General features: G+C 45.0%; 1 protein-coding gene across 5 annotated transcripts in view; it reads right to left on the bottom strand.

Annotated features, from left to right (window-relative positions):
- LOC122555728 (zinc finger protein DZIP1L-like) overlaps positions 1 to 27,688 on the bottom strand; it is a 148,178-nt gene that overhangs the window by 91,095 nt on the left and 29,395 nt on the right. For all 5 annotated transcript variants that reach the window (XM_043701783.1, XM_043701784.1, XM_043701785.1 and 2 more), the window contains 5 exons: positions 26,452 to 26,559; positions 19,323 to 19,385; positions 8,868 to 9,008; positions 4,810 to 4,840; positions 1,768 to 1,848 (listed from right to left, as the gene is read on the bottom strand). In XM_043701783.1, the coding sequence (XP_043557718.1) occupies positions 1,768 to 1,848; positions 4,810 to 4,840; positions 8,868 to 9,008; positions 19,323 to 19,385; positions 26,452 to 26,559 (424 nt within the window). The remainder of the gene's footprint in view (positions 1 to 1,767; positions 1,849 to 4,809; positions 4,841 to 8,867; positions 9,009 to 19,322; positions 19,386 to 26,451; positions 26,560 to 27,688) is intronic.

The following is a 27,688-nucleotide window of genomic DNA, read 5'->3' as shown; positions in this document are numbered from 1 at the left end:
ATCCTCATGTTCTCGATCATTCCAGCAATGAGAACAATTTCCCCCTGCTTAGTCCAGTTTGTGAAATATTGCTGTGCACAGTTTGGCAGTCACCTTTCCTATTTCGGTAAATAGGGTTACACTGACGGGGGCTGGTGTTGACAGCACATGCGTAAGGCGCCACATAAATGCAAGCCGTTTTTTTCCTTCCACTGCCTTTTGTGATTTCAGGACATGAATATTCTCACCTCAACCATTGTCAACCCTTCAGAAAGCTGAACTCTGTGGTCTGTACCTGAACTAACACCCAAACCCACTGTTGCTTATCCATGCTACTCCTGAGCTCTTTACTTATCACAGGATCCTTAAAGGAGCAACTGAACTGATGAATCACATCCCACATTAACCAAAGACAACCAACACTACTCACTACATCACTGTAAGGTGAACTAACTGAGCATTTTGAAGGTTTCTGTTAAAAGTTTAATCAAATCATTTTAACTTTAAGCATTTTAAATTTCACATACAGGCCTAAAGGATAAGCCCAGGTCCCTAAAAGACATGACTAGGATCGAAGCAATCAGAGCTATCACTACTGCAGGATTTCTCATTCAAAAATCAAAATATATAACTTGTGCTGTGAACGATGAGTTATTAAAATTAATAAGCTGTTCAAAATGACTAACATTCAATGTCTTTGTTAAAAAGGACTTCAGTTTCAATACATTTGCTAATTCTGATATTTAATAGGATTTTGCTTCCAAATTGTATCTCGCTTACTATTCACTAGGTGGTGCAATAAACAGGGAAATGATTAACAAGCCGGCTACTGTTCCAATATCCAGTTCTTCCGAATATGAGTTCCCATCACCAGCACTGTCTACAGTCTTTCCAACAACAATACAAGCTAAAGCATACTGTCTGTGGGGGTGGACAGTAGCATAGGGTGACAGTATTAAAGCTACAGCTCCATCAATGTTAAACAGTCAGTATCTAAGGGTGCAAGGGGCACAGGGCTATCAGGGTTGCGGTAGATGGTGGTGCAGGAGGTGGGGTTACTGAGTGAGTGTGAAGGAGTTGGATTAATATCAGTAAAGATACTGTCAGCAACACAAGGCATGTAGGAGAGGGGATACGGAATGTCAGCGTGAGGGGGCTGGATTAATACCAATAAAGATACAGTAAATAACACAGGGCACTGGGAAAAAGAGAGGTTACTGAGTGACAATGTGAGGAGCTGGATTGACATCAGTAGAGATACTGTCAGTACAAGAAGGTGCTGGGGGGAGAGGGGACCCTGAGTGACAGTGTGAGGGAGCTGGAGTAACATCAGTACAATACAGTAACACAGGGCACTGAGAGGGAAAAGGTCACTGAATGACAGTGAGAGGGAGATGGATTAACTTCAGTAGAGATATGGTCAGTAACACAGGGCGCTGGGGCAAGAGGTGTTACTGAGCGACAGTGTGAGGAAGCTGGAGCGACACAAGGAGAGATAGTCAGTAACACAGGGTGCAGACAGGAAAGGTGACAGTGAGTGACAGTGTGAGGGAGCTGGAATTTCAACTCAGTATGTAGGGCTACTTGGTTCCTTTATATATTTTATAAACCACCAAGTAATGGAAATATAATAAAGAAGTAGATTTTGAAGACTATGATTGGAAGATACAAAACCATAGTGGGAAACATTTAATATCAGAATATTGGACAAGGCAGTGATTGCGTGAAAAATGGAGGCCCGGATAGATTTCTGAAGTGTGCTCAAATATTCTGCGGTATGTTTCCTACCTGATGAGGAAAGGGACATTGCCGGATCGTGTCCGAGTGGAGTTAAGTGGGTCACATGGAGAACATCACACGCAGGAGCATCTTGGAACAGTGATCATAAGTTTTAGATTAGTTACAGAGTAAAACAAGGAGCAATGTAAAATAACAGCACCGAACTACAGGAGGGCCAGTTTCAATGAAGTGGAGGCAAGTCTGACCCAAGTAAACCAGAGTCAAAGTATAATGGAGTAACAGGTTACTCTTTAAGGAGATGGTGGTTAAGGTGGAGCCTGATTCAATTCCCACAAGAGGGAGAGGAGGATGTGGAAAGTAAGGTCACCCTAATGACAGGACGAACTCAAAAGGAGATAAATGGTAGATGTGAAGTTGATCATACAAGGGAGAAGGAGGCAGAGAAAAGGTAAACCCGGAAATAGGAGCGGCGTGGAGACAGCACGTGACGTGCCCGGCAGCTAACATCACAGGGAATCCGAAGACGTTCTATTGACATAGTAACAGTGAAAGTGATGTCAGAGGGCCAGTGAGGTATCAAAATGGAGATCTATTGATGGAGACAGGGGCATGGCTTAACTTCTGGATGTGTACATTCCATCAAGGTTTACTGAGGAAGATGAACTTGTTCAATTTAAGGTAAATCTCCAAGATATTGAAATAACAGATGGGATAAAGTAGGTAGAAATGAGACACTAAAGAAACCAGCAGTATCTGGACTGCATACACCACCCTTTGTGGATGCGGCGCATCATTGGTTGCTGAGGGACACATAGGCAGAAATTGGGGAGACACTGTTCAAAATCCTCTCTCCTGTTCGGATCTCCTGGATGGCTGCAGAGCATCTGAGATTTGTAAACAGTACAGCCCTGACTCCAAACAATGTTGGAGGTTTACACCGGCCAATACAAGATCAGTAGCAGGGGAGCTTTTAGAACTGATTATTCAGGAGAAAATGAACAGCCACTGGACAAGCAAAGACAAACCGAGGGGCACCGATTTAATCTGGGGAAGTCATGCCTGACAAATGTGGAGGTTTTTGATGAGATGACAGAGATGTTGGATAGGACAGGACAGTAGGTGCTGTGGATATCATGGGAGCAGTAGGAATATGGATATGAAGTTGGGTAAATGAGTGGAAAAGGGACAGTATGTGCTGAATGGCTGTTTTCGTTCAAACATACTGGATGGAGGTATACAGTGGTGTCTTCCTGGACAGTCTCATGACTGCTGCTGGCTTTGCTGGATATAAATGAATTTCTTGATCCGAGTGCAGAGGACCACACATGGGTGGCATGGTGGCTCAGTAGTTAGCACTACTGCCTCACAGCGCCAGGGATGCGGGTTCAATTCCAACCTCGGGCAACAGTCTGTGTGGGGTTTGCACGTTTACCCAGTGTCTGTATGGGTTTCCTCCGGGTGCTCCAGTTTCCTTCCACAGTCCAAAGATGCGCAGGTCAGGTGGATTGGCCATGCTAAATTTCCCATAGTGTTCAGAGATGTGTAGTTTAGGTGTATTAGTCAGGGGTAAATGTCGGGTAGAGAAATGGATCTGGGTGGGTTACTCTTCGGAGGGTTAGTGTGGACCTGTTGGGCCGAATGGCCTGTATTCACACTGTAAGGATTCTATGATTCTAATATTGAAATTTGAAATTGATATGAAACTTGGAAGTCCACTGACAGGGAGAAAGATGGTAACAGACGTTAAAGAAAAGGACATAGCAGACTGGTAGAACGGCTGGATACTTGGTAATGAAATTCAGTATTGAAAAGCAGGAAATGCATTCCAACTCAAAGGTTGGTAAAATCTTAAATGAACAGAAGGGCCTCGGGCTGTTTTTGGTGGCGAGACGGGTTAACGTAACATATGGAACCCCCCCCCCCCCCCGCCATCCGAGTGTCATCCGAGAGGCAGAGAAGACCAAAGCAATCGATATGATAGACCCATATAAATCAGTAACTCCTGCAGGAATTCTGCATCTGATTCTGGACACCAGACTCTGCGATTTTGTAAAGGACGCAGCAGAGATTTACTGGAGTGTTCCAGGGATGAAGGAATGGAATGACGTGATAGACTGGAGAAGTCAGGGTTGTCCTCAGTACCAGACAAAGCTAACCGGTACTTGATGGACATGTTTAAAACCATGAATGTTTTTTTGTAAAAGATCTGCCTCCCACATAGAATTAAGACAATTGGCAAAAGAATCAGAGGTGGCAAGAGGAACGGTAGCAGTAGTGTGTACTATCTACAAGATGCGCTGCAGAAATTCATCAGAAGATCCTTAGACAGCACCTTCCAAACCCTTCCATCTGGAAGGGCAAGGGCAGCAGGTACACGGGATCACCATCCCATGCAAGTTTTCCTCCATCCTGACTTGGAAATGTATCACTGCTCCTTCACTGTCACTGTGAACAAAATCCTGGATTTCCCTCCCTAATGATATTGTGGGTGTATCCACAGCACATAGACTGCAACACTTTACCACCACCAAGTTCAACTAGGGATGGGTAATAAATGCCAGTTCAGCCAGTGATGCCCATATCCCTTGAGTGAATTAAAAACCTCTGACCACTGAGTTGTTGGGATTTGGAATGAAGTGCACGCAAGGGATATAGATTCAATAATAGCCTTCAAAGCGAATTAAGATAAATAGCCGAAAGAGAATGAATTGCAGTAACATGGGGAAACAGGGTGAGTGGAGCTGGTTGGACTGCTTTTCAACAGAGCTAGTACACACACAGTGGACAAATGGCCTCTTTCTGTATTCTGCATACACATGAACAAAACACACTAACGCTCACATCCTTAGACCCAATATAGTGGCTGACATTCCTCTTTAACATTGGTCCAAGCCAGTGCACTGCTCACTGGAAACCCAGCCCTGAATGATGGTGCAGCTACCTCAACCTATGGGCAGAGGGGAGGCCCAGAGATTGGAGGATTGGACATACAGCGCACAAGCCCGACTCCCAGCACACACAGAGGGCAGGGAGTTACAAGTTCAAGACACGTGCTAGGTAGAGACGCAGACACAGTAAAAGAGTTCTTACCTTGAACTGGTCGAGAGGAAAGCTTTCTGATCTGTAATGGAAGAACGCAACTAGGTGTGGGTAATCTGCATTTCAATTGTAATAAAATATATTTCAAGTAAATTTGCTCTTTGGAACAATTTCAAACTTATATGCTCTTCACTATTTGCGAAATTGTTTTTACAGCGTGTTGGGAGAGCAGCCAAAATAACACCAGAGTAGGGAACTTAATGCTGTACTTAACCACATCCTGCACCAGTCCTAGATGTGTTTGATGAGGACTGTATCAAGAGAACCTTATTCTGTATCTAACACATACTGTAAATTGTCCTGAGAGTGGTTAATAAGGACAGTGTGGAGGGACCTTCACTCTGTATCTGATCCCACGTTGTATCTGCCTTGGACTGTTTAATGGAGACAGTGTAGAAGGAGATTTACTTTCCTTTTAAGAGAGTACAGGTTGCTTAACTTTCAGTTCTAAGGACTAGAAGGAAGTTTATTCTGTATCTATTCCTATGCTGTACCTGCCTGGGAATATTTGATGGGGATACTGTTGAGAGAGCTTTACTTTAAGGTTACTTTCAGTTTAGAAGATTTAGATTTAGATCTAAAACATCAGTCTGTATCTATTCCTGTGTTGTACCTGCTCTGATTCCATGTGGAATCATTAACACAGTGACTCCAAAATTCCAATGGGGATTACCTCAGTGCCAGAACCCTCTGAAAGTATCCATTTAAATCACGAATTTAAAGGGTTCCATTGCAGTTAGGGAAGTAATTATTCAGGAAATTACTATTAAGTATCTAATCTCCTCCTGTTAACTATTAAACTGACCCTGATCATTTCGTAACCAGCTCCAACTACACCTCCCCCCAGTCCCCCGCCCCCATGCCATGCCTGACAGAAAACAACCCAACAACTGACACCGGCACTCATCGCACTGGACACAACACCCAACCCCTGCTCCCCGGGAACCCAAACACCCCTCTTCTCTTATCCTCATGCCAGACTTGACCCCACCCACAGCTGGACCTGACACTCACCCACATTCACCCAGCCCATTCCTAATGTTACAAACTAACCCCACTTTGAGACCTGTCCATTCACTCACACCCCACCTCATTCCCATCTGGTACTCTCCCACTGGCACCTCCAACTTCTGGCATTCTACTCCTGGCACCCCATTCCCCTGCCCACCTCATACCCTAAACTCATCCTTGTCTTATAGAATTCTATAGCATGGAAAGAGGCCATTCTGCCCATCAAGTCCGTACCCTTCGCAGACCATTCCTCCCAAACCTGCCCCCGTATTCCCCACCTAATCTGCACATTTCTGGATACTACAGGGCAATTTAGCATGGCCAATCCACCTAACCTGCACATCTTTGGACTATGGGATGACACCCATGCAGACACGGGGAGAACGTGCAAACTGCACACAGCCCAAGGGTGGAATCGAACCCGGGTCCCTGGCGCTGTGAGGCAACAGTGCTAACCACTTATCTACTACTTAAGCTACCTTTATGTACTTACCTTTTCAGAAGAGCTGTCAAACTGGCTGTCCATGATATTGAACCTTAACATTTCAGAATGCGGACAACTGACTGATGCGAGAAACGGACGTGTGGTTTGCCTTCCCCTGACTGTTTCACTCCACATGAGAATCTGTCTGAACGGAAGTACAATGCTGTACAGTGAGGCCTGCCATCTAATTGGTTGCTGAGAAATTTGGGTGACCTTGCTTGGGATACTATCTGTCATTCAATATGCAGTTCAATATGTGTTTAGCAACAGTTTGACTCATGTGCACTCCAGATATCAGAATATGAAAGTGATAATATCAAATGTTTGCTTGTTAACTCACACGTCACTCTTCTGTTTTTTTTTATTACAACGATGCACTTTGTGGTTTTATCCTCAAAGTAAGGATTGCAAGTTCACATTTAATCTTTTCACTTTTCACAATAAGATCACTAGCCCCTAAGTGAATCATTGAGAGGGATCTGGTCTGGGATCATAACGCACCTCATTAAAAAACCTTTGAACAGGGCAGCTAATCTATTGCGATATCTTCATCAACTCTCCTGGTGACTTCACCAAACAACTCAGTCAGGTTGTTCACTCAATCTGCAGTTGAAATCCAGCGGCTCACCAGATTTCCAATCAATTCTTGGATTACCACTACCTACAGAGTGACAAACTGGGGCCCCAGCTCCAATTATCAGCTGCTTTACTGCTCTTCAACTGGGTGCATGGGCCCAGATCCCTCATTCTGCATTTTGCATCAGTCACTTAACATCCAATACAGTAACAACCTCATTGTATCATTCCACTTTAAGTCTCCCCAGCTTCAAGCCAGAGGAAAATCTGCAACACTAAGGAAACCAGAAACGGTCAGAGTGACTAACAATGGCCAATAGTTTGCCCCTATTTCATAGGGGAGGTGAGAAGAGATTAGATGTCAGGACCCAAAGTTGTTCACTCACGACCTTCAAGTTTACAAAATCATAGAGTCATAGAGTCATAGAGATGTACAGCATGGAAACAGACCCTTCGGTCCAACCCGTCCATGCCGACCAGATATCCCACCCAATCTCGTCCCACCTGCCAGTGCCCTGCCCATATCCCTCCAAACCCTTCCTATTCATATACCCATCCAAATGCCTTTTAAATATTGCAATTGTACCAGCCTCCACCACTTCCTCTGACAGCTCATTCCATACACGTACCACCCTCTGAGTGAAAAAGTTGTCCCTTACGTCCCTTTTATATCTTTCCCCTCTCACCCTAAACCTATGCCCTCTAGTTCTGGACTCCCCCACCCCAGGGAACAGACTTTGTCTATTTATCTTATCCATGCCCCTCATAATTTTGTTAACCTCTATAATGTTACCCCTCAGCCTCTTATGCTGGAGAAAAAATAGCCCCAGACTATTCTGCCTATCCTTATGACTCATACTCTCCAGACCTACAACATACTGTTAATTTTCAACTGAAACCAAAGTAATACTATTCCTTGGATCGCAGATGACCAGGACTGTACACAGTATTCCAAAACTGGACTCACCCAACGTCCCGTACAACCACAATATGACATCCAAATACTTGTACACTGTGATATGAGCTATGAAAGATTCCAAACGCCTTCTTTACTAGCCTGCATACTTGCGACATAGCATGAAAACAACTATGTAACTGAATCATCTGCAAACTTACTAACTGTATCTCTTATGCTCACATCCAAGTCATTTATGTAAATGACAAAAAGTAGAGGGTCCAGAACCGATCCTTGTGGCTCTCCACTGGTCACAGGCCTCCAGTCTGAAAAACAACACTCCACCACCACCCTCTGTCTTCTACCTTTGAGCCAGTTCTGTATCCAAATGGCTAGTTCTCCCTGTATTCCATGAGATCTAACCTTGCTAATCAGTCTCCCATGGGGAACCTTGTCGAACGCCTTACTGAAGTCCATATAGATCATATCTACTGCTCTGCCCTAATCAATCTTCTTTGTTACTTCTTCAAAAAACTCAATCAAGTTTGTGAGACATGATTTCCCATGCACAATCATGAGGGGCATGGATAGGGTAAACAGACAAGGTATTTTCCTTGGGTGGGGAAGTCCAGAACTAGACAGCACAGGGTGAGAGGGCTAAAATTTAAAAGAGACCTAAGGGGCTACGTTTTTTATGCAGAGTATGGAATGAGTTGCCAAAGGAAGTCGTGGAGGCTGGTACAATTACAACATTTAAAAGGCATCTGGATGGGTGTATGAATAGGAAAAGCTTAAGAGGGATATGGGCCAAGTGCTGGTAAATGGGACTAGATGAATTTAGGATATCTGGTCAGCATGAACGAGTTGGACAAAAGGGTCTGTTTCTGTGCTATACATCGCTATGACTCTAAGTCAGACCTGCACATGTTACTGTGGTTGACTGACTATTAACATCCTCCAAAGTGGTGCAGCAAGCCACTGGGGCTGCAGAAACTAGAACTGAAGAGAAGAACCTCACCCAACACCAACACGCCCGCCCCACCACCACCCCCTGAACCTTCTCAGGACAAACTGAAAGGGTACCTGATCTTCCTGAGACCAGATGACCGCACTCTGCTCTTTGACCTTTGCACTGAGTGAACTGATTTGCTTTTGGAAGTATTCAGCTGTTGTTTTCTGGTCTGCGGACAAAGTAGCCCGAAGCCTCTCATTTTCTGCTTTCATCTGTGAAGGAGAGAGTAAAGTAATTTCAGAATGCAAACATAATCAATCCTTTGTAAATGCAAGATTCCATTTTTAAATAGCCATTCAGAGTTCTTCAAGCAGGATCCTTTCTTGGTTTAGATGCCTATTCAAGCTTACATATACCTCACAGAAGCACAGAATCCCAACAGTATGGAAAGAGGCCATTCAACCCTCCATAAACATCCCAACCCAGACCCAGACCCCCAGCCTATCCCTATATCCCCCAATTCCCATGGCTAACCCTCCTAGTCTATACATCACTGGACACGACGGGACAATTTACCACGGCCAATCCACCTAATCTGGACATCTTTGCGCATTTGGATCTTTGGATGTTACCCACATTGTGACGATTTTTGACTAAATGTCGCTGTCACTTGGTGAAATCCAGTTCCTTCAGAGTTGCTGGGTGAAAGTCCTGGAACTCCCTCCCTAATAAGACGGTGGGTGTATCGGTACCTCAAAGGCTGCAGTAGTTCCAGAAGGCAGCTCGCCATCACCTTCTCAAGGGCAATTAGGAATGGGCAATAAATGTTGGTCGAACCAATGAGGCCCACATTCCCCTGAAGGAATTTTACGACGTCACACAGGAGGTGTGAGTGTCCCTCTTGTATCATGCGGTATGTCTGACAGCACACAATCAACAGAATATTCAACTGTGGAATGAATCATTGTCATTGAAGGAATTTTACGACGTCACACAGGAGGTGTCCCTCTTGTATCATGCGGTATGTCTGACAGCACACAATCAACAGAATATTCAACTGTGGAATGAATCATTGTCATCAAGCAATGTCAACGCACTTCAACGTTTCCAGCATGGACAGGTAGACAATATAAAAAGTGAACCTCCCTCTTCCCAGTCTCGGGGAACAAGGTCATCTATCACATGCTCACAACCATCCCATGACAATAACGGACCCAGCATAATATGAAGAAAGGTCACTGGACTCGAAACACTAACTCTGTTTTGTCTCCATGGATGCTGCCAGACCTGTTGAGTTTCTCCAGCAATTTCTGTTTTAGTTTCAGATTTCCAGCCTCCGCAGTTCTTTGTTTTATACATCTCCCTGTTCTGTACAGTTCCGCGGTGACTCACTATGCGGCGTGGAACACTCTGCAAACCTGGAAACTCCCAGCAACTTTTAATTTTAAAAATAAAGTCCAAAAAGTCCAAGGTCATGTTAAAGACGTGATTGAACATTCTCTCACCAGTCACTGCACTAAACCAATGTCTGGAAACATGAAACTCAAATCACAGGTCCATACTGACAGCAGGTTCACTAACAGAATGGCTGTGAGGAATAATGCCTTTTCTTCAAAAGTTTCAGCTTTTAGATCTAAAATACCAGCTCTAGGCAATGAGGAACAGTCAACTAACGATACAGACACACTCAGAGAAACACACAAACACAGACAGACAGACAGAAACACACACAAACAGACAAGCAGATAGTTACACACACATGCATACAGATATACATAGAACCACACACATACAAACACACGCGTGTGCATGCATGCAGACACATACAGAAAAATCCCCAGACACACAGAGAGACAGATCCACACACTGAGAAACACACACGTCCACACAGACAGAGACAGAGCTATACACACAGACACATATACAGACAGAAACATACACTGACACAGACAGACACATACTCAGTCATATGCATACACACATACCCAGAAACAAAGCCACACGCAGATGCAGAGACACGTACATAAAATCTGGGCAAAATAGCCATCATCCAAGAGGTCAAGGCTACTCTGAATAATTCCTAAGTTATAGGGCAATGGATCTCAGTCCTAGCCATGTTATGCTCCAATCCAGATCCATTCACGATATTGTTCCTATATTGATGGGCCTAGAGGCTTGGAAAGGACTAGTTTTCATGCTGGTTACATACAAACATATGAATAGGAGCAGGAGTAGGTCACTCAATCCCACAAGTCTGCCCTGTCATTCAATAGGATCATGGCTGATCTGGTTGCCCCACATAGCCACCTCCTCCTGATAATCTTTCACCACCTGCTGATCGAGAATCTATCCATTTCTAGTTCAAAAACGTGCTTCCACCACTCTTTGAGGAAAAGAGTTGCAAAGACTCATGACCATTAGAGAAAAACATTCTCTTTATTTCTACCTTAATTGGGTGATACTTTATTTTTAAACAGGTTCGGGTTCAAAGAGTAACATCTTCTTCCCTGCTCACCCGGGCAAAATCCCTCAGGAGCTTCCAGGTTTCAATCAAGTCACCTCTGACCCTTCTAAGCTCCAGAGTACAGGCCTACTCTGCACAAACCTTCCTCTGCTCATTCCAGGTATTAGTTTAGTAAACCTTCACCTAACAGCATTTACAGCACACGTGCGTCCTTCCAAGGCAAGGCAACATCAATACCATTCTCCAGATGTGATCTGACCAATGCTCAGTAAAACTGAAGCATAACCACCTTTGCTACGTATTTAATTCCCCTCACAATGAAAAAAAAATTCTATTAGCTTTCCTAATTACTTGCGGTACCTGCATGCTAACCTTCTGTGATTCATGCACTGGGATACCCAAATTTCTCTGCAACCTCTCACCAGTTGGATAATATGATTTTTAAAAATTCTTCTTTCCGAAATGGATAAATTCACAGATTATACTCCATTTGCAAGATCTCTATCCATTTGCTTAATCTGTTGCCCTTTCTACCTCATTTCCTCTTCACAACGTACTTTCCTATCACGTTATCAGAAAATTTAGCAATCATACACAGACATAGAGATAGACAGCATGGAAGCAGACCCTTCGGTCCAACTCATCCATGCCAACCAGATATCCTATATTAATATAGTCCCATTTGCCAGCATTTGGTCCATATCCCTCTAAACCCCTCCCCTTCATGTACCCATCCAGATGCCTTTTAAATGCTGTAATTGTGCCAGCCTCCACCACTTCCTCTGGCAGCTCATACCACACACACACCACCCTCTGAGTGAAAAAGGTTGCCCTTAAGTCCCTTTTAACTCTTTCCCCTCTCACCTTAAACCTATGCCCTCGAATTTTGTACTCCCCCATCCCAGGGAAAAGATTTTGTCTATTTATCCTGTCCATGCTCCTCATGATTTTATAAACCTCTATAAGGTCACTCCTCAGCCTTCAAAGTTCCAGGGAAAACAGCCCCAGCATATTCAGCCTCTCCTTATAGCTCAAGCCACCCAATCACAGCAACATCCTTGTAAATCTTTTCTGAACCCTTTCAAGTTTAACATCATTTCTATAGCAGGGGAACCAGAATTGAATGCAGCATTCTAAAAGTGGCCTCACCAATGTCCTGTACAGCTGCAATATGACTTCCCAACTCCTATACTCAATGCTCTGACCAATGAAGGAAAGCACCTTCTTCACCACCCTGTCTACCTGTGACTCCACTTTCAAGAAAGTATGAACCTGCAGCCCTTGCTCTCTTTGTTCGGCTGCACTCCCAGGGCCTTACCATTAACAGGATAAATTCTGCCCTGGTTTGCCTTACCAAAATGCAACACCTCACATTTGTCTAAATTAAATTCCACCTCCCACTCCTCAGCCCATCGGTCCATCTGTTCCATTGTACTCTGAGATAACCTTCTTCACTATCCACGACACCACCAATTTTGGTGTCATCTGCAAACTTACTAAGCATACCTCCTATCTTTACATCCAAATCATTTATATAAATGACAAAAAGTGGCAGACTCAGCACTGATCCTTGCGGTACATCGCTGGTCACAGGCCTCCAATCTTAAAAGCAACCCTCCACCACCACTCTCTGCCTCCTCTCTTCAAGGAAATTTGCTATCCAATTGGCTAGCTCTCCCTGGATTCCACGTGATCTAACCTTGCTCACCAGTTGACCATGTGGAACTTTGTCGAATACCCTTAGTCCCTTCATCCAAGTCATTGATATAAATTTTTAAACATTGAGACCCCAGCAGTGATCCCTGTGGCATATCATTCCATGCTCATAAATCGGAGATCAATCCTGAATCTCAGCATTGAGACCTAGTAATATAAGGAATTTGCAAATCAATGAAAATGTGATACAAAAGCCCCTTTGCATCATTTTGTTTTGGCAAATATGGGGCAGAGGAGTTTCTGCTGATCGCAGATGTTCATTGATTTCTCTCAAAGGAAAGACAAGATGATAAAAGACCGAGGACCATGAAGTCCACCTTCTACCAGCCCAGTAATCACATGATGCTGGGTACTTGACTCAAATCAACTAATATCTATCCAATAGTTGATTTGTCAAATCTTTGGCTTGTGTGTCAGATGCAGCTCAGTTAGTGGCACTTTCACCTCTTAATCAGAAGACTGAAGGTTCAAGTGCCACTCCAGGTCATGAACACATTAAATATACACAGTAGCACCTCGACTTACAAACTTAATCCATTCCGGGACCTGGTTAATTTTCCCATTGTTCGGATATTCAAAGCACGCGTAGCAAAGCAGAATAATTACAATGAAACCACGGGCTTTTTGCGTTCGTACCTTCATTTGTACCTTGAATTTCGTATGTACGTTGAAGCAAAATTTTATGTACAATCCTGTTCGTAAACCGATTTGTTCATATGTCGAGGCGCTACTGTAGTTGATACTCTATGGCAGTACTAAGGAGTGCTGGACTGTTAGAAGTCCCAACGTTTGGATGGCAGAGAAAAGATCCCATGGCCGTCATCTGAACAACAGTGAAGCACCTCCAGTGCCCTGGTCCCCATTTATCCCTCAATCAACATCACAAAACCCATGTGTCTGTTCCTTACCACAATTCTGTTTTGGAGAGTTTTCAATGAGTTAATTGGTTGCCCTAATTCCTAGTTTACAATAGTGCTGACATATGAAATAGTTCATTGGCTATGAAGCTTTTTGAGATGTCCAATGGATGCAAAAAGGATCATTCAATCCAAGTCTGTCCTTTTTTTTAAACACATTTGAGACACAAGGAGTATCCAATCACTATGCCTCCTGGTTGTCAATAATGCACACCTCTGTATGTGACCAGGTATGAGAACACTCAGCCCTAAGGTATTTCCTGATGATATGGCGGGAAAGAGTTAGATGTCCAAATCAGTGGTGAGAGCCTGAGTCAGAATACTGTACCCTCCAACACGAGGGAGATGACAATTGCCCTCTAAGCCTTTGGAGGTTTTCAGACTAAGTGGCCATTCTTTCTCCAAACATGGGGCAACCAAGGGATTGGCGCTGGTATTAAAAGTGCTTAGAAGTCAGTAAGAAGATATCACCTGAAAGTAATTACAAAAAAAAATGAAAACTCCGCAGGATTTTAACTTTTTAAGTATTTTGGCCAAGCAAGAGTTAATCTCATGAAACAAGTATAAGTCATAGATATTCCTCAATGGCGCTCTGTGTCCAAACTAATTCTGTGTACACAAGCTACTGGCGCTGCTATGTCTTCCTGGAACACTTGGATTTGGCTCAATTCCCTTTGCCCCAGTGTACAAAGAAAATTTACAGCCCTTCAAGCCTGAGCCGATCCAAATGTACTCTCTAAAGCTGTCTGTCAATTCCTAAGCATCTTTATCCCTTGATCCCCACCTACTATGCATTTATCAAGACATGTCTTAAATGAATCTACCGTGCCTGCCTCTACCACCTCTGCTGGCAATGCATTCCAGACGCCCACTAAAGTACCTGTCGTGTGTATCCCCCTTAAACTTTCCATCTCTCACCTTGAAAGCGTGACCTCTCGTTATTGAATCCTTCACCCTGGGAAAAAGCTTATCTCTATCTACCCAGTCTATAGGAGAAAGTGAGGTCTGCAGATGCTGGAGATCAGAGATGGAAATGTGTTGCTGGAAAAGCGCAGCAGGTCAGGCAGCATCTAAATGCCCAGTCTATACCCTTCATGATTTTGTAAACTTCAATCAGGTCCCCCCTCAATCTCCTTTTTTCTAATGAAAATAAACCTAACCTACTCAATCTTTCTTCATAGCTAGCACCTTCCATACCAGGCAACATCTTTGCATCCTCTCCAAAGGGTCCACATCCTTTTGGTAATGTGGCGACCAGAACTGTACACAGTATTCTAAATGTGGCCCAACCAATGTCTTGTACAATGTTAACATGACTTGTCAGCTCTTATACTCAATACCCCGTCCAATGAAGGCAAGCATACTATATGCCTTCTTGACCACTCTATCCACCTGTCCAGCAACCTTCAGGGTACAAGGGACCTGCACTCCCAGATCTCTCTGCTCATCAACTTTTCCGAAGGCTCTTCCATTCATTGTATAACTCACTCTAGAATTAGTCTTGCCTAAATGCATCACCTCACATTTGTCTGGATTGAAAACCATCTGCCACCTTTCTGCCCAACTCTCCAGTCTAATTCCATCCTCCTGTATTCTCTGACAGTCCCTTATTATTTCTGCTTGAGATGCCTTGGCCTCTCTGCTTGTTTGCAGTTCACAGCTTCTCACCAGTTTAAAAACATGATGATTCATCTTTCCAAAGTCAATAAATTCACACTTCCATTCTCTGAACTCCACCTGCCACTATTTTACCCACTCGCTTACTCTATCAACATCTCTTCGCAACTCCCATCCAAACAGGAGTGATGGACTGCTATAGGGAACATGAAAATCAAACAAAGAACGGCAGATGCTGGAGATCTGAAATAAAAGCATAAATTTCTGGAGAAACTCAGCAGGTCGGGCAGCATCTGTGGAGAGAAAACAGAGCATATGTTCCAAGTTCAGTTCTGAAGAAGGATCACTGGACTCAAAATGTTAACTCTGCTTTCTCTCCACAGATGCTGCCAGACCTTCTAAGTTTCTCCAGCAATTTCTGAATTTGTTGTAGGGAACAAATCCCCAGGACTTTGAGCCAAGATGTTCATGATAGGTCAATGGATGCTGGGTTGCACGAAAGAGTAGAATTGGTATTATGCAGAATGTCCAGAGGGTTGTAGGATTGATGGAGGTTAGATATGGAAGAAATTCATCCCAAGGAAGAAGAAACATACTAAGGGGAGGATGAGGCAACCAAGGCTGATAAGGGAAGACAACAAAAGCATAGAAGCGAAAGATAAAGCATACAATGTGGTGAAGATTAATGGGATTGAGAAACATGATCAAATGCCAGAGCAGACTTGATGGGCCAAATGGCCTAATTCTACCCTTATATCTTATGGTGCTCTGGTCTTATGGACCAAGGAAGGTTAATGCCATAGATGGATCTGAATACAAAAATGACAATGTTACCTTCAAGGCAATGAACTGACAGTCACTGGACATCAAGTAGCACACAGTGTTGAGTATCATAGAGTTATGCAACGGGGATACAGACCCTTCAGCCCATCTTATTCACACCAGTCATCAAGTACCTGGAGTTTAGAAGAATGCGGGGGAATCTCAGAAACCTATAAAATTTTAACAGGACTAGTCAGGGGAACATAAAATGGATGCTCCCAGTAACCAGGGAGTCCAGAACTAGGAGGTCTCAGTCTAAGGATACAGGGTTGACCATGTAAGACTGAGATGAGGAGAGTGGTGAACCTGTGGAATTCTCGGCCACTAAAGACGGCTGAGGCCAAAACACTGAATGTTTCAAGAAGGACTTAGATATAGCAATAGAGCTAAAGGGATCAAAGGGTATAGGGAGAAAGCAGGAACAAGGGACTGAGTTGGATGATCATCCAAGAGAGATTAGGACCTGAGGGCACAGGCTCAAAGTGAAGGGACGACCTTTAGAACTGAGATGAGGAGGATTTCCTTCAGTCAGAGGGTGATGTATCGGTGGAACTCATTGTCGCAGGGAGCTGTGGAAACCAAGTCATTGAGTGTCTTTAAGGGGGAGATAGATAGGTTCTTGCTTGGCAAGGGGATCAACGGTTATGGGGAGAAGGCAGGAGAATGGGGTCAAGAAACATGTCAGCCATGATCAAATGGCAGAGCAGATCCAATGGGTCAAATGGCTTAATTCTGCTCCTATTTTCTATGTTTATATGTTTACCTATCTACTTGAGTATCATTTCCAAATATTTGTAATGTCTGGAAACACTTCCAGCCTTGTGTAATATGGTGTCAAGTCTTCTTCCTGACATTTCTACACAATGAACATCATCTGATGTCAGTCTGCCCATTTCACCAACTTTCCCATATTTAAAACATAGAATCACAGAATCCCTGTGGTGAGGAAACAGGCTATTTGGCCCAAAGAGTCCGCACTGATCCCCCAAAGAGTAACCCACCTAGACCCATTCCGCTACCCTTATTCTACATTTGCCCTTGACTAATGTTCCTAACTTACACATCCCTGAACACTATGGGGCAATTTAGCATGGCCAATTCACCTAATTTGCATATCTTTGAACTGTGGGAGAAGGACCTGGAGAAAACCCACACAGACACGGGGAGAATGTGCAAACTCCACGCAGACAGTTGCCTGAGGCTGGAACTGAACCTAGGTCTCTGCCACTGCGAGGCAGCAATGCTAACCACTAAACCACCGTGCTTGAAGATCAACACTACCTTTTTCACCGCTTCAAATGTCTCCAAGTTTTATATCATCCACAGACTTCTAATCAGTGCCCTGTTCACCAGATCATTTAGATAATGATGAAATTACAGGTCCCATGGCTACTTCCAATCACATAAAATGTGTACCATCTGGAAGGACAAGAGCAACAGATATATGGAAACACCCATCGCTGGACTGTTAATCCAGCAACCCAGCTAATGCTCTGGGGATACAGGTTTGAATCATGCCGCAATATGTTGTGGACCAGATGAGACCCCCTCAAACTACTTCAAGAAGGTAGCCTAGACCCTTGAGTTTTCTTATTTTAAAGGCAGATGTAAAATGGATATTCCAGAAATGGTGCAGCTGGTCAAACCAATTGGCTTTAAGCAAAATAGAATTTATTTACACACTACAGTCGAAACACGAACAAAAGAAAACAGAATTTAGAACAACTTAACCATTTGGAAACCCAACTGACTCAAACATGCAACTTAACGAAGGAGCTGTTCCAATACCTGCAACATCCAAAAACACATCCCATGGCAAATGGTAATTCAAACTCTGGTTCTTATAGGCAGGAGAGATTGCCAGACAGAAAAGTCAGGCAAGAAACATCTGTTGAAGCATGGAACCTTTCTTCACAGTAACAGCTTCTCTGCTACCAGCAGTTTCTGACTGCCTGCTAAAATAAACCAAACTAGAAAAATCCTGACCTGGGAGAACTGGCCACTCCCCTGCCATTGTTTAAAGTAGCCATTGCCAGACATATTAGCATCCCTGCCTTTACGACCCCTCTTGAAAAAAAAGGACAAAATAACCTTGTTAAAGGGTCAGCATCGTCACAATTAAAAATGTGGAATTAAGAGCCTAATTATGGCCATACATCCATTGTTGATTGTCAAGAGGAAAACCAATCTGGTGCTATAATGCCCTCACCATCCTCATGGTGAGTAGCACGGTGGCTCAGTGGTTAGCACTGCTGCCTCACAGCACTATGGACTCAGATTCAATTCCAGCCTTGGGTGACTGTCTGTTTGGAGTTTGCACATTCTCCCCCTCTCTGCATGGGTTTCCTCTGCATGTTCAGGTTTCCTCCCACAATGCAAAGGTGTGCAGGCTAGGTGAATTGGCCATGCTAAAGTGTTCAGGAATGTGTAGCTCAGGGGTAAATGTAGAGGAATGGGTTTGGGTGGGATATTCTTCCGAAGATCCGAGTAGACTTGCTGAGCCGAACGGCCTGTTTCCACACTGTAGGGATTCTATGATTCATCTGGTATGGCCTATGTGTGACACTAGACCCACACCAACATGGTTGACTCTTAACTGTCCTCTTCGTAATTGGCGATGGGCAATAATTGATGGCCTAGCCAGCGATACCCTCATCCCATACATGAATAAAAAAAACTTCGCCATTGTCTGGTGTTCTAAGTGTCCTGTGAAACCTGTACATTTTGCGTGTGCTTCCCAGATGCTGAGAATTCTGCAACACTGACATCTACATAATATCACAAGTGTGTGTTTTATCATGTGTAACATCAGCCACAATCTTTTTGACTTTGGAATGGAAATAATGAAAAGAGGAAGGCAGTTCTGGTTGTAGCTTTAAGCTATTGGTTTACAGAGTTCACTTCAGGTACAACTGTTGCCATGAACACCACATAAAGGACTGACTGTCTGTGAAAGACACATTTCCTGCTGAACATACAACAACATTTGGCGGATGGAGTGATGAAAAGAATTAGCAGACAAAACTTCAAAACTGAAATTTTAAACATACCTCCTCTTTATCGGCCAGGTGTTGACTTTCAAAGTCTTTCACCTTCTTTTTGGAATCATTTTTCTGGAAATGAAAGGCAAAGAAACAATGAATTAAACGAGAATACAAATTGCTGGAAAATCTCAGCAGGTCTGGCAGCATCTGTGGAGAGAGGAACAGAGTTAACATTTAGGGTCCACTGACCCTTTTCTTGGAATGAAATGTCATTGTTTTAGGGCCACAGTGAACAATTATACATTAACACAAAGCTAAGCAACCACAATTTCTGCATCCACGGTTTCTGGACTTGGCTCACCTGAATTATTGGTGTCAGCTCCCAAAATCAAATCTAATTTGGCCTCGTGAAAATCTGGCTCAAATTAAAAGTGTTTTTCTTATTCATTGATTCATAGATAGTTGACATCAATGGGAAGGCCAGTAATTATTGTCCAGGAGTAGATGGTAGATTTCATCTTGCCCCATCATCGTGGGTGCAGTAAAGGTAACCTGTGGAGTTAGGGGGTGGGCCAGTTAATTTCAGGATTTTGACCCAGTGACGATGAAAGGATCAGTAGGACAGTTCCAAATCAGGATAGTGTGTGACTAGGAGAAGATCCTAATGGTTCCCATGTATCTGCCACTCTTGTCCTTCCAGATGGTACAAGTGGTGAGTTTGGCAGTGGCAAATAATTGTCTGTTGCTGCAGTGCATTTCATATTCCCAAAGTCGTGTGCCCATGCTAGGGGAGGCAGTAAGTGTTTAAAATGGTGAATGGAGTGCCAATAAAGTGGGTTGTTTTCCCTTTTGATGCTATCGTACTTTGTGTACCTGCAATCATCCAAGTAATTGGAAGACATTCATCCAGTCTTTGCCATGTAGACAGTGAAACAGCTTTGGAGTCTCAGAGGATGCATTATTTAGTACAGAATTCTTTGTAAATGTTTCACTGTACTCCTGTCACACAAGTACACATGACAATAAAATCTAAAGCTAAGAATTCCTAGCTTCTGATCCACTATTACAGTCATTGTATTTAATGTGACTGGTCTAGTTCAGTTTCTGATGTAGCCCCTCCCACCCTCAGACAGTTGATAGAGGACAATTTCAGTTGTGGTAATGCCATTGAAGGGCCGGTGGTTAGACTCTCTCATGTTCAACTTGGTCAATGCCTGGCACGATATATCGCAACGTTTACTTGTCATTTGTCAATCCAAGCCTAGATTCTGCCTGGGTCTTATTGCATGCAGGCATGACCTGCTTCATAACAATGAGAGTTATGAATGGAACCAAACCTTGCAATGGATTCAAGATCATCAGTGAAGCAGCTGAAGATGGTTGGGGTTAGGACACTATCCTGAGGAAAATCTGCAGAGATGTCGTAGAGCTGAGATGACTGACCTCCAACAACCACGACTATCTTCCTTTGTGCTAAATAGGACTCAATTTGATTTGATTTATTATTGTCACATGTACCTAGATCCAGTGAAAAGTTGTGTTGTGCGTGCAATAGAGGCAGATCATACTATACAAGGTGCGTTAGGGCAACACAGCAAGGAATACAATGGTACGGCTACAGAGAACTTGCACAAAGAGCATGATCAACATTAAATTTGAAATTTGAGTGATCCATTCAGAAGTATAACAACAGCAGGGAAGAAGCTGTTCCGGAATCTGGTTTGTGTGTTTAAGCTTATGGATCTTCTGCCTGACAGAAGAAGGAGCCTTCCCGTGATTATCAATGATGTCAATTTTCCCAGGGTTCTTGATGCCAAGGTCAGTCACTCTTAACTCAATGCAGGAATTCAGTTCCTTTGCCCGTTTCTGAGGCAAAGCTGTGATGAGGCTTGGAGCTGTGTGGCACTGGTGGAACCCAAACGGAATATCAGTAGACAGATTATCAGATTTCTTTTAACAACTGAATACAGCAGCAATGCAGAACCGATCTTAGGGAAACATGAACTGAGATCACACCCAATACAGGTTTTGGTCTCCTTATCTGAGGGAAGATGTTCTGGCGATGGAGGGTGTGTTACAAAGAGGATGGCAGGACTGACAAATGAAGAGAAACTGGATCGGTTAGGATTTTGGGATAGGGGAGTCCAAAACCAGAGGGCATAGTTTTACGGTGAGAGGGAAAAGATTTAAAAGTGACCTAAGGGACAACTGTTTCATGCAGAGGGCAGTGCGTGGATGGAATGAGGGTGGTGCGTGGATGGAATGAGGGTGGTGCGTGGATGGAACGAGGGTGGCGCGTGGATGGAACGAGGGTGGCGCGTGGATGGAACGAGGGTGGCGCGTGGATGGAACGAGGGTGGCGCGTGGATGTTCTCAATGTTCAGGGGAGTCCAGAACCAGGAGTCGCAGGCTAAGGATATGGGCTAGTTTTAGGACTGAGATGAGGAGACATTTCTTCACCCAGAGAGTGATGAGCCTGTGGAAATCACTGCCACAGAAAACACAATGCTTTCAAGGAGGAGTTCCACATAAAGAAGAACCTCGATTATCCGGCATTCGATTATCCGAATATCGGATTGTCTGGCAAGATCGCAAGGTCCCACTGCTCGGCTAAACCACGTTATCCAGCATTCGATTATCTGGAATTCGATTAACTGAAACAAAATACTGCCCTCCCATATCCTTCGGAAAATCAAGGTTCCTCTATAGTTGGTGGGTTAGAAGTGATCAAAGGGAGAACATAGAACAGAGACCCCCCATTCCAGCGCAGTACAGGCCCTTCGCCCTCGATGTTGCACCGTCTTGTGAAACCAATCTAAAGCCCATCTAATCGACACTATTCCATTATCATTCATATGTTTATTTGATGACCATGTAAATGCTCTTAAAGTTGGCGAGTCTACTACTGTTGCAGGCAGGGCCTTCCACGCCCTTACAACTCTTTGAGAAAAGAAACTACCTCTGACATCTGTCCTATATCTACCATCCCTCAATTTAAAGCTATATCCCCTCATGCTAGCCATCACCATCTGAAGAAAAAGGCTCTTACTGTCCACACCCTATCTAACCATCTGATTACCTTATATGTCTCAATTAAGTCACCTCTCAACCCTGTCCTCTCTAACAAAAGTAGCCTCAAGTCCCTCAGCCTTTCCTCAGTGGGGATATCGTCCTGAGCTCAGTAATGAGACATGAGCATACTGAATGGTGGAGCAGGCTCGGAGGGCCGAGTGGCCTACTCCTGCTCCTATATTTCTATGCTCCTTTACTTCTATATGGCACCCCAAATGAAGCCTTGGAGCAATAATAGAACAACAAACCAGGCGGTCAATAAGAGTCAGGACACCAGTTTGGACTGAGGGTACAGCCTGGCCCAGCAGCCTGGGTGAAGAGCTGTAACCTTGACAACTATGCCATCTGCAGATTGTAAAGTTACAGGCCAAGCTGGACCTTAGAAATCAAGGCTTCGGTCCCGCACTGGTTGACCCTGACTATAAAGAAGTGGCACAGAGTGGTAAGGGTACCTTGAAAGGTGATTGTAGGATTTAGGGCTGAGAGAGAGAGAATGAGAAATAGACACTGAGAGAGGGAGGGAGGGGGAGAGATAAAGAGAGACAGGGAGAAGGGGAGAGAGAGAGAGAGAGAGAGAGAAAGAGAAATAGAGAGAGAGGTGCTGCATGCAGTAGTGAGAAAGAAAGAAAGAAAGATGGAGAGAGATAGAGGGAGAGAAAGAGAGACACAGAAAGGGGAGAAGAGGGGGAGAGATAAAGAAAGAGAGAGAATAACAGCTCCCACTGAAGGACCTGTCCTGTGCTGTCAGCCACACTCATTAAACAGAAGACACCACAGACAGGCTAAGAACTGTTAAGACAGATGAACATAAATGATGGGGCAGGGATGAGTCATGTGGGTCACAGATGGCACAGCAGCTTTCAAACAGGGGGGAGATTTCTGCAGCCAAGCACATTTGTTTGGCTAACAATCAGGAGGACAGAGTGGCTTGCCCGATTCCCAGAGTCCACTGCTTTCCCCGGGCAGACAGCCTCCGAAAATCCCAGCTAAACCTGGGAGAGGGATCAGCACAGACAGGCTCGACGGCAAACACAGACTCGAGGCCACAATTTAGGTGTCAGTCTGAGGGCCACTCACGACGAAGGGGCATCGGGGTAGAATTCCTTGGCAGTGGGAAGCCACGAAAACATACGTTCGCTCCAATCCACGGGGGCCTTGTTGGTGAGGGAGTGGTACTCAGTAGAAGAATCTCCACACAACTTGCAGCCAGGTTCATGATGCCATCCCCCCTTGCAGTCACAGTGCCCTGTACATTAGCAGCAGGCCTCGTGCAAGTCATCGTTGCTCATGCGTGAGCCTAGACCTTGGCAGAACATTCCAAAGTGGGGGACATTTTGATGGAATGAATAAAGAGGTCACCCATTCCAGGAAATAAAATGGTTGCCTCACGCGGGACGATTGGTCTGGCCAGGCTCACAGCTGATGGAGTTTAGAAGAGTGTGGCACGGCAGTTAGCACTGCTGCCTCACAGCACCAGGGACCCGGGTTCAATTCCAGCCTTGGACAACTGTGTGTGTGTGCAGAGTTTGCACATTCTCTGCGTGTTTGCATGGGTTTCCACCGGGTGCTCCGTTTTCCTCCCACAATCCAAAGATATATGCAGGTTAGGTGGATTGGCCATGCTAAATTGCCCCGTAGTGTCCAGGGATGTGCAGGCTAGGTGGGTTAGCCTTGGGAAATGTAGGGGTACAGGGGTAGGGTAGGGCAGTGAGTCTGGATGGGATACTCATCAGAGGGTCGGTGCAGACGCAATGGGCTGAATGGCCTCTTTCCACCTGTAGGGATTCGATGAAGCAATTTGACAGAGGAGATGTTGGGGAGAATGTTTCCTCATGAACCTAGGAGGAAGGGTCGTTGGTTTAAAGATGGGTCACCCGTTTAAAACATAGAAGAGGCAAAATAATTTTCCCTCATGAGTCTTTGGAATGCTGTTCCTGAAACGGCAAACAAAGCAGATTCTTTGAATATTTTGAAGGCTGAGTTAGATGGATTATTGTTAAGCAAGGGGTGAAAGGTTACGAGGGGGAGGTGGGAAAATGGACTTCGAGCCACAACCAGAGTCAGCTATGATCTTACTGAATGGGGGAGTAGGCTCGAGGGCTGAATGGCCTCCTCCTGTTCTTGATTTACCTGGTCGTACATTCTGCTTGAGAAGGAGAAAGTGAGGACTGCAGATGCTGTGGAGTTGGAGACGAAAAGGGTGGCACTGGAAAGGCACAGCAGGTCAGGCATAATCCCAGGAGCAGGAGAGGCAACATTTCAGGCATAAGCTCTTCAACAGGAATGTTCATCAATGCCTGAAACATTCACTGTCCTGCTCCTCAGACGCTGCCGGACCCGCTGTGCTTCTCCAGCACCACACTTTTCGACTGGAATTTTACTCTTTCCAACTGAAAGTAAGCGATAAGCTAAGCTCCCTCTACTTTTTTTAAAACAGAAAGTAAATGTCCCTCCACACTGTCCCCATCAAACACTCCCAGGACAGGGACAGCATGGAGTTAGATACAGAGTAAAGCTCCCTCCACACTGCCCCCATCAAACACTCCCAGGACAGGGACAGCACGGGGTTAGATACAGAGTAAAGCTCCCTCCACACTGTCCCCAACAAACATACCCATAGTTGGGACAGCACAGAGTTAGATACAAAGCAAAGCTCCCTCTACACTGTCCCCATCAAATACTCGCAGGACAGGGACAGCATGCAGTTAGATACAGAGTAAAGCTTCCTCTACACTGTTCCCACCAAATACTCCCAGGACAGGGACAACATGGAGTTAGATATAGAGTAAAACTCTCTCTAAACTGTCCCCCATCAAACACTCCCAGGACAGGGACAGCACGGGGTTAGATACAGAGTAAAGCTCCCTCCACACTGTCCCCATCAAACACTCCCAGGACAGGGACAGCACAGGGTTGGATACAGAGTAAAGCTCCCTCCACACTGTCCCCATCAAACACTCCCAGGACAGGGACAGCACAGGGTTAGATACAGAGTTAAGCCTCATCTACTCTGTCCCCGTCAAACACTCCCAGGACAGGGACAACACGGGGAGGGATACAAAGTAAAGGTCCCTCTACACTGTCCCCATCAAACACTCCCAGGACAGGGACAGCACGGGGTTAGATACAGAGTAAAGCTCTCTCTTCACGGTCCCCATCAAACACTCCCAGGACAGGGACAGCACAGAGTCAGATACAGAGAAAAGCTCCCTTTACTCTGTCCCCGTCAAACACTCCCAGGACAGGATCAGCACAGGGTTCGATACAGAGTAAAGGTCTCTCTACACGGTCACCATCAAACACTCCCAGGACAGGGACAGCACAGGGTTAGATACAGAGTAAAGCTCCCTCTACACTGTCCCCATCAAACACTCCCAGGACAGGGACAGCACAGAGTCAGATACAGAGAAAAGCTCCCTTTACTCTGTCCCCGTCAAACACTCCCAGGACAGGATCAGCACAGGGTTCGATACAGAGTAAAGGTCTCTCTACACGGTCACCATCAAACACTCCCAGGACAGGGACAGCACAGAGTCAGATACAGAAGCTGCTCTACTCTTTTGAAGTGGAAAGTAAAGTTTCCTGGATGCCGTGACCCTCAAGCATTCCTGGGAATAGGGTCAGCATGGGCTAACCACACAGTAAAACCACCTCTACTCTTTGAAACTAAAATTAACTAAAAGCAAAGCTCCCTTGACATTGTCCCCATCAAACACTGGTCGTAGGTTGCACACTGTAAGTTCTGTGGCATGGAGCCCACAATGTGACAATGGGTCAACATTCTGATGTTTTACTGATTACCTTTGGGGTCTCTGATAGAGAGCGCTAACTTGGGAGTGAACTGGATAAGGTGGGGCAGACGTGTGAAGGAACTTGAAGAATAATGAGGGGCATAGTCCAGGGACAGGCCATGTTAATACGGGCTGGATTGAAAAGAGAAAGCGGTTTTCCTTAATTCATGATTTCCCAGAGTGTCCATTAAAGTTTCTGTTTCCTTTTATTTGCCCAGGCCCTAGGGGCTGCACCGTGAGGTACTGCTGGGCTCCACCCCATCCCAACAAGCCCCACAACGCCAGGCAATGCCATAGTCCTCCCACTGAATGGTTCCAGTGTTTCCACTTACCAGCTTCTCATATCTCTCCTTCCAGTTTCTCAGCTCCGTCGCGTGATCCTCGATCCTCGATGTCACTGTCGACAGCGCTGGGGCTGCCACTTGGATCTCCTGCAGTTTCTAATGATTACAACGATCAACACTTAATTCTTCTGGGCAATCGGAGAGACAGTTAACCCCCTGCTCTCTTAACCATGCAACGACCCAATGAGCTAATCAGACAAAAGCCAAACGCTGCCGAAACAGGAAGTACTGCTGGGAGAGCTCAGCATGTCTGCCAGCGTCCTTAGATGCAGAGATGCAGGGTGGTGGTTCAGAGAAGCACTGCAGAAAGGGACAAGATGTACGAGGTTAAAGTCAGTGCTGAGGTACTTAGAAGAGGAATGTGCATCTGTAAAGGAGGAAAGGAACAAGGCAGAAGGTCTGTGTGAGGTAGTAGGAAGAGAGATATGAAGCAAGATGACAGCACAGGACGAGTAATGCAAGAACAAAACAACACAGGTGAAGAGGGAATGGGAAAAATCAGAATTGTCACTGACAACGGCTAAAACAATATGAAAAATGGGAGCAGAGAGGATGACCTGAAATTGATGAGTGGAACATGAGTCCAAAAGTTGTGAATTGCCCAATTAGGAGCAGTGACATTAGTTGCCAAATGGAAGAGAATATCAAAGGAAACCTCAATGGACACAGCCAACATACACCATGGGAAGGCAAAGACACCGAGGGACATGGGGATCAGACACACTGACCGACATGGGGAACACACAGACACTGACCGACATGGGGAACACACAGACACTGACCGACATGGGGAACACACAGACACTGACCGACATGGGGAACACACAGACACTGACCGACATGGGGAACACACAGACACTGACCGACATGGGGAACACACAGACACTGACCGACATGGGGAACACACAGACACTGACCGACATGGGGAACACACAGACACTGACCGACATGGGGAACACACAGACACTGACCGACATGGGGAACACACAGACACTGACCGACATGGGGAACACACAGACACTGACCGACATGGGGAACACACAGACACTGACCGACATGGGGAACACACAGACACTGACCGACATGGGGAACACACAGACACTGACCGACATGGGGAACACACAGACACTGACCGACATGGGGAACACACAGACACTGACCGACATGGGGAACACACAGACACTGACCGACATGGGGAACACACAGACACTGACCGACATGGGGA

The sequence above is a fragment of the Chiloscyllium plagiosum genome, chromosome 13, assembly GCF_004010195.1.
Source record: "Chiloscyllium plagiosum isolate BGI_BamShark_2017 chromosome 13, ASM401019v2, whole genome shotgun sequence".
In the NCBI taxonomy this organism is placed as follows: Eukaryota; Metazoa; Chordata; class Chondrichthyes; order Orectolobiformes; family Hemiscylliidae; genus Chiloscyllium; species Chiloscyllium plagiosum.
This window is presented reverse-complemented; position numbering and strand designations above follow the sequence as displayed.